The 8032-nt window shown below is 53.8% G+C and overlaps 1 protein-coding gene across 1 annotated transcript in view; it reads left to right on the top strand.

Annotated features, from left to right (window-relative positions):
• The window catches only part of LOC113217948 (putative metabolite transport protein HI_1104), an 18596-nt gene extending 10880 nt beyond the window's left edge, over positions 1–7716 (top strand). The window contains exons 2-8 of the mRNA XM_026438057.2: positions 4369–4498; positions 4617–4740; positions 4841–5252; positions 5580–5841; positions 5931–6209; positions 6305–6502; positions 6590–7716. Of these exons, the coding sequence (XP_026293842.1) occupies positions 4393–4498; positions 4617–4740; positions 4841–5252; positions 5580–5841; positions 5931–6209; positions 6305–6502; positions 6590–6723 (1515 nt within the window). The 5' untranslated portion in view covers positions 4369–4392 and the 3' untranslated portion in view covers positions 6724–7716. The remainder of the gene's footprint in view (positions 1–4368; positions 4499–4616; positions 4741–4840; positions 5253–5579; positions 5842–5930; positions 6210–6304; positions 6503–6589) is intronic.
• Positions 7717–8032: the final 316 nt, after the last annotated feature.

Below are 8032 nucleotides of genomic sequence, written 5' to 3'. Positions count from 1 at the left end.
CCTGTTGTAGAGAGAGAGGTGCAAGGGATTTGAACTCTAGTTGAATACAGCGACCCAACCAGACCAGGCCGCGGTTTAAGGTCCGGCTGGTCCCTCCCCAAATCTCTCACGTTCAAGGAGCAGAATCGGTTGCCTACCTACTAGGCGGACCCTCATTCATTATAGTTTTGTCCTATATTTGTTACGTCTTCTGTTATATTAATGCACTTCGCTCAGCTACCCCGTGCATAATGTTAACGCACGGGGCCCTACGTATTGAGGGTCGGGTCCAACTACTACAACTACTGTCTGTCTCTCTGACGGTGCCGACGGGGGATCGCTAATAAAATCTAGAACATTACTACTTGCACATGTTTGGCGCCGGTTATAACTTTCGTCTGCCGTGAATTTATAGCGCGATTAAAGCAGCTCTTTATCAGTTCTTTATCATGCTCCTGGAGGTTGGGCTGTACCGGTCGCCCTTGGGGGCCGAGCTCGCGCTGGCTGGCTCGATGGCGGCGGTGGTCGTGGTGGTGGCGGCCGCGTGTCCATGCCGCGCGCGCGGGTGTTTGTGCCGGATTTATGCTTTGGTAAGCTGTACCACCGCTCCAGGTGCTCTTCGCGTCGTGTGTACTCTACCGGTTAACACCGCCGCGGTATGTGTGAGTCGCAGGTATGCGCTGTAGCATCCCCCCTCCCCCTTCACCGCTTTGTCTTCCCAAAACTGCGTCTGACACAACCCCATACGAGTGTTGCTGTCCCTGTCTGGCGCCTTACGGCCGGAGGGAGCAGTAGGCAACACACCTCGCTCGGGCGCCCTTCGCGTCGCGCACGGTACTTCTGCGTGGCGCTGCAGCACGGCGGCATCTCTCTCGCCGCGGCCGGGCTTTAGTGGCAGCGCGAGAGTGCAGGGAGGGCGCCGACCTGTTCCCTCCGGCCCGGCGGTCCCGTTAGCGTGCAAGCGCTGCGCCGCACTATGCTGTAGTGCAGCGCAGCTAGCGGTAGAGGACAGGGCGGCTCCTAGCGACTGGAGCACCGCAAAGGTGTACTACACACAGTTAAAACATTACGAAGCAAAATGCCAAACCCTTCGTACCCACGAAGCTTCCAAATCCTTCGTACCTGCTACAAAGGATTTGTCATTTTTCTTCGTAAAGTTTTAAGAGTGCAGCCTACACCTAGAACATTACTACTTGCACATGTTTGGCGCCGGTTATAACTTTTGTCTGCCGCCGTCGCTGCCAAACTACCCGCCACAACATTGAACAACACATACAAAAAGAAACAGGAGGAATATAGCACTTTATCTCTCTCCTCTCTCTCCGCCGCAACTTTTTTGCTGGAGGCTGTTTGCGTGTATACTGTTAAGTTATCCTGTTGGCTCGGCTCGTGCGCGGGGCTTCCCCTCGACGAGACGAGAGGCGGCGTCGGAATGTGTCGCGGCCAAAAACGAGTAAATCTGTGGCGGCGGCGGCTTCTCCTCAGTCTTCAGGTTGGCCGAGATTGCTTCTCCAGCTCCGCTCTCCCGCGGGCGGGAGAGCCCCGGCGGTGCTTCTTTTGCCAGCTGGCGGAGCAGGAGGGAGAGCTGATGCGTAGAAAGTTGCCTACATTCAGGCGCCAAAGTCGCATTAAATGGCCGGCTATCGTCCGATTGGCATCCACTCTGTCAGTAACCCCCCCCCCCCCTCCCCTTTTTCGGACCGGCCACATAAGCATAGAGAGAAGAATCGGTCGGGAAGTCGCGCCAATGACGTCAAAACGGTCAGGGCGCGCCGGGGGGACCGGTTTTCGTCGCCAAGTGAGAGGGAAGATCGTGCACGCCCGGGGACAGGAGGCGAGCATCGACAACGTCAACGCACTCCTCCTTCCCTCCCTACTATCCCCCTTCCCTATCTCTCTCTCCGCCTTCTCCGACGCTTTTGGCGCGGCCACAGTTGCGGAGACTTGAACGCCAGAAGAGACGTGACGAAATGTCAAACACGTTACTACTTTGCATACATCAAAAAGTTGTAAAGTTTGGTGACTCTTAACTGGCGTAAACAAACACTGCCGAAGGCGCTGAACGAACATCCAGCACATTTAGTATGTGGTGATAACCTCAGCAAACCCCGCGGCGTGAGTCTCACTTTTTGTTTTTGAGGCGGAGCGCACAGAGATGAGTTGTGGAAGGTCATTGTCGCCCTCCCTGCCCGACGCTTCCCCTCTCTATCTCCGTACACTTGTTGACTCGTGACATGGCGCACCTCCCCGAACCCATTATGATATGGACCTTTCCCCGAAAGGGGTGTGGCGACGCACCGCGGCCCGGGGGGTACGATTCATTGGCGGGAATTCCCTTGGAACGCGGCCGGCCTGCGCTGCTAGCTGGCGCACACGCGCACAGCTGCTGTTTGTTTTTTTTTCAAGAAGTGTGCAAGGAGATTCCCAGTGCAGCATGAGTAGTGTGTGAGGGAGGGGTTCTGGGAGTAGGGGGGGAGGGGTCTACGGTGAGTGTGTGTGGAGCCCAGCTTCACTGCATGATTTAATACTAATTTGTACTGGCGCGCCGACACTAAAAAAACACAATAGACTCTTTAATTTGCTTCATAGAAAAGTGTGACGATGAAGGAAACCTACGCGAGGACTGCAATGAGAATTGTAGTATCTCTCTATACCAGGTGGCTGATGAACCCCGCTCACTTCTGTAGTGATGCTGTACCGCACGCACGAGTGCGGGTGGATTTGCCAACTCGCTTGGACCGTAAGGCGCTGTGGACAAGGGGCGATAGGCAAGTCCGCCCGCACTCGTGCGTGCGGTACAATATAACTACAGAAGTGAGCGCGGTAGCGCGGTTCATCAGCCACCTGCTACATCTCTTTAGGGCCCTGGGTTGGGTGAGCGCCTGGCGGGTAGGCAGCCCCGCTGTGCTCCGCTGTGCCACGGGACTGCCTACCCGTCAGGCGTCAGGCCCCTCCTCGCCGGACGGCAGGATTCGGTCAGGTCCGGGTATACTGTGTAGTGTGTAGTGAACACAGTGTTCCGCCGCACCGTGTGCAGACGGATTGTGTAATGCGGGAGGAAGGATCACACAACGGACCTCACAATCCAGTTCCAGCCCCCAAACTAGGCTCAATGATGATCCCGATCCTCTTCTTGGGCACCGCCGCCACCGCTGCCGCTCTATGGCTCCGGCTCTTTGTTTCTGCGCGGCGTTGGTGCCCGCGCGAAGTACGCTTTACATCCCCCCTCCCTCTCCTCCCCCCGGCTCGGGCGCGCCGATGCGTGCTATTTTGACTTGGCGCCGCGCCGCCGCTGCGGCTGGCGGGCGTGTAGGTCCAGTCGACGGCAGCCCGGAAGGAGGAGGAGGAGGAGGAGTGGGTGGGAAGGACGTCTCTCTTTCTCTCTCCCTCCTCCAGGGCATCTCTGAGCCGCCTCGTGCTGTCTGCTGTCTCTCCAAGGAGTGGTCCAGCTCGAGCACCCGGCCCCCAGGCAATATCACGTTGAGTACCACAACAGCAAAGCATGGCCACCGTGTGGCCACGTGGGACTCAACGTGTTATTATCCCTCGCCCTCGCCGGTCTAGTCCAGATGGACGTGCGGAGTATGCAAAAAGTCGATCGCTAGCGGCGACGAGTACGTGCGCGGTACGGGACGGTCGTGATACACGGCCTCGACGGGCAGCGCGCACTAGTGGGGTGTGACCCCGTCGGAGTAACATCCTGGACACCACGGACGACACGACACTCTCCGCGGCGATATATATACAACGCACTCTTCGAGTCGAAAATATCCGGCGCGGGGGATTTGAAAACGAGATATGAAACAATTAGCGACACAAAGAGGAAAAATAAGAAAACAGACTGAGGTGAAGTGTGTGTAGTAATGACGAGGATGATGAGGCACTGATGAAGCCGGCCCGCACAGCGTGCGTGCGTGTTGGCCGGGTGCGTGCCGTGGATGCCGAGTGCGCGGCGAGGCCGGCCCGCCCGCCCAAAGGCTAAAGTGCCGGCACGTCGCGTCGCGCCCCCGCGTCCACAAGTGATGAGCCTGATGATGAGCCACTTGTCGTGCGCGACGCGGCCGAATTTGTTTTAATTGTAACCGGGTGACGGGCGGGACTAAACGCCATGTGTGAGCAAAGAGCATCTCGTCTGTGGAAACAACATCGTTGACGTCGTCGCCGTTGCCGTCGCCGTCGTGACCGACTGGCGTCGGCGGCGTCCCGATGCTCCTTCAGGCGGAGAGTAATCTAAATGGAGCAAGGTGAGGGCGGCACGCCCCGCCCCGCCCGCGCCGGCCTGCCCTTGCATTGTGTCTCCAGAGGTGCCGCCGGACTGCGCCGGACGAGACACTCCTTCGCTCCCCCTATGAGTTTGCTAACCGCTCCCCTCTGTGTCTCGTGTTGCAGGTTGCCTGACCCCCAGCCGCCACCATGATGTTCCCCGTGCTGGCGCAGTTCAAGTTCCTGTACAAGTGGTATGTCCTCGTCATCCTGACGCTGGGCTACCTCCTGGCCGAGCTCGGCCACTTCCTGATCGGTAGGTGACACTCCCCTATAATTTACATGCATGTCCCTCCTCCCCGTCGTTACAGTCCCGGATGTGATGTGCGACGGCGGCTCTCCTTTTCTGACGGTTGTCCCCCCGGCTTTTCCAGGTGTAACGAGCAAAGCCACGTCCAGGGAGCTCGGCTACGGCGACTTTGCGTGCCAGTTTATCAATGCGACACACTACGGCGTGGGCAACCTCACCTCGTGCGACACTCTCAAGACCCAGGAGGAGTGAGTATACCCCGCGGGATGCCGACTCCTCTATCGGCGTGTCGGGCGCCACACCTTCTGGAAAACTTTTGCCATAACACGCCCTTTTTGCCCTCCGCAGGTGCGCTGACGAGTCCCACTGCGAGTGGGACCGCAACGGCCTGGGCTACGACTACCAGTGGCTGGCGGGCCCCACCTTCATCGCCGTCTACACCATCGTGGGCGTGTTCTTCGGCATCGCGGCCGACCGGTACAACCGGGTGCGCATGCTGTGCATCGCCACGCTCATCTACGCCGTCTCGGTGATCGGGACGGGCGCGGCCAAGGCCTACTGGATGCTCATCCTGATGCGCATGGTGCTGGCGGCGGGCGAGGCGGCCTGCAACCCGCTCAGCACGGGCGTGCTCTCCGACATCTTCCCGGAGAAGGACCGCGGCCTCGTCATGTCCGTCTTCAACTGGGGCATCTTCGGCGGCTACGGCCTGGCGTTCCCCGTCGGTCGCTACGTCACGCCCATGAACCTGTTCGGAGTGGTGAGTACGGTGGCCAGGGGGGCGGTCTGAGTCCCATCGCGGGCCATAGGGGATCGTCCAGAAAGTACGTTCGTTTTCCTCAGATTTACTCGGTGGATTACGGGGGCTCGGCGCCTGCGAGACTCGGGGTAGGCCACCCCGCAGTACACGCACGCGCTGCAGGCGATATGTTGCCTACCCACCAGGCGCTATAAGAGCTTGCACGGGTTTAACCGTGCAGGTTCGTAACGGCTCGTACTTTCTGGACGATCCTTTAGTCGCAGGATATAGACTTCTGTTGCTCATCTCCGGGCGTATGTCTCACTCCGTTGCCTTCCTCCTCCGCAGGGCTGGCGGGCGTGCTACTACATCACGGGCGTGGTCGCCATCGCCGTGGCCGGCCTCACGGGACTCACGCTGCGCGAGCCGGACCGCGTCGTCATCGGCGAGGAGAAGAACAAGGAGTCCGACGACTCGACCATGGACCGCAAGATGGCCGTGCTGGACGTGGAGAAGAACCACCCGGAGAAGGAGGTGGAGAGCGCGTGGAAGGTGCTGCTGGAGCCGCGCGTCGTGCTGCTGTGCCTCGCGGCCTCCGTCAGACACTGCGGTGAGTGTGGCGCGGGGAAGACCTGCTCGTCACGCTCCGGGTGCGGAGCTCTAGAGCGGTGTTGTGATTGCTGCTCCCATCTGTTACAGGTGGCATCTGCTTCGCGTACAATTGCGACCTGTACTACAACCAGTACTTCCCCGGCGTGGACCTAGGCTGGTCGCTCTTCATCGTGACGTGCCTGGTGGGCAGCATCGGAGTCATGCTTGGCGGCGTCATCTCTGACCGTTTCGTGCTGTACATGGGGGTGCGCGGTCGCCTGCTCGTGCTCGCCCTCAGCCAGTTGATTGCTACCCCATTCGCTTTTGGAAGTGTGTACTTTGACCCCCTTTGGGCCATGATCACTCTTGGCATTGCCTACCTCTTCGGTAAGTCGTCATAAGAAGAAATTTAATGAAAACATAACTTTGCAGTACAGAATTTCTTTTCAAAAAGCTAATTTTATTCTTTTGCCCTTTTTCAGCTGAGATGTGGTTTGGAATTCTCTTTGCTACTCTTGTGGAAGTGGTCCCTATGTCTGTCCGCTCAACTACTGTTGGAGTTTTCCTGTTTGTCATGAACAACATTGGAGGAAACCTTCCTGTTCTTGTTGAGCCTGTCAGCAAAACTCTGGGATACCGTGAGGCTTTGTACATATTCTACGTAGGATTCCAATTTATCAGTAAGTACCTGAAAAAAAAATTCTTATAGAGGGAAAAGTCAAGTAGGAAGAGGAACCTTTATTAATTATTTCTATTTCTCTTTTTAGGCTCTATCATGTTCTTCGGAACTATGTTCCTCATGCCAAAAAAACACAGCAAAGAAGAAATTTCCATGCAGGCGCCTCCTTCTAATGGTGTTGTCAGCTCAGTTTCAGCAAATGTTGAGTCTGTCCGATTGTAATAATTTTCAACATGCCATCAGTCAACACCAAAGAGGACCAGGATATAAGCCTGGGAAAATCGCCATATATATACAAATTTTATCTACTGACTAAAGTTAAAAATCCTGACAAAAAAATAATAACTACTTCAGAGAAATTATTGTTTTCGCTATATTTAGATTTGAAGACTAGTATTTCGACAACATTATGGTTCCACTTATTAATGGAAATTCATTCTTAAAATAGACCCACTGCGGTTTGAATTTTGCACTGCTGCCTGGACAACTAAATGTATTGTCAAAATGCCAATGTCAATTTGACTGTTATTGTAATGATAGTAAAATTATTTTTCCCCCAACTTTTCCTGGTATGAGTGACTTTATCATATTCATTTGTATTGTACCATTTTCATCCATATCTCATTACCTTTAATTGTAGGCCTAGTTGCTATTGTATGTGATTGCATACGGCATTAGATGTTCATGTCTTCAATTCATAATTTATTTTGTAGAATGGATTTATTGATGACTTATTTTCTTGCTGCCTATGATTTCTATGTAGTTACATGAAGGTACGTGTGTTTTACTTATGTCACCAATTCTGAGAAGAAATACTCGATTATTTCAAAACAATCCCTTCATGGTAAACTCATTCATGTCTGTGTGATTTAATTGCTTGCGATCAACTTTGGCCCAGCATTTGTTGAAAAAAATGTTTAAGTGAATTTCATGCTATATTGAAATTGGAATCATGAGATGCAATTATCCATGTTTAAAAATTATGAAGAATTTTGTGATAGAGCTGTAGATTGAAAGAAATGTTTGTGTTATTTATCATTATCATAATTCTTTTATAGTTATAATGTCTTATGAGCATTGTTAAGTAAGACTACATGTGATATGACATACAATGGAATACACTGCTCAGGAGTTGAGTTGGTGTCCCATGACTAGTGTTAAGACCCTATGCATTAGGTATCAAAATTAAGTTGTAAATAAAGAATTACAAATTTATGTGAGATGTTTCGGATGACGGAAAGTCTGACCTTATCCTCATACTTCTGTGAAAACGTCACAGCAGGACGTCCCTGTTTGTAGCTACAAGATTGTAGCTACAGCCGACAGTGACCGAGTCAGCTTAAACTGAACCGTCTATAGACGAATTCATTACTTCCGCCAATGCTAGAATATCAATCAGAAGTAAACAGCACTAAAAACTAAAGCGAAAACGAAATATATCAATGCCTCTCCGAAGCTCTCACCTTGTCCAAGCACTCGGGGGGTAGGGGCCGCGACGCGGGGGGCCCGATTCAGGAAAGCATTGCCTACC

This window comes from Frankliniella occidentalis, unplaced genomic scaffold (assembly GCF_000697945.3).
Source record: "Frankliniella occidentalis isolate FOCC.00 unplaced genomic scaffold, Focc_3.1 Scaffold527, whole genome shotgun sequence".
Lineage (NCBI taxonomy): Eukaryota > Metazoa > Arthropoda > Insecta > Thysanoptera > Thripidae > Frankliniella > Frankliniella occidentalis.
Note: the sequence above shows the minus strand (reverse complement) of the source record. Positions and strands in the feature narration are given on the sequence as shown.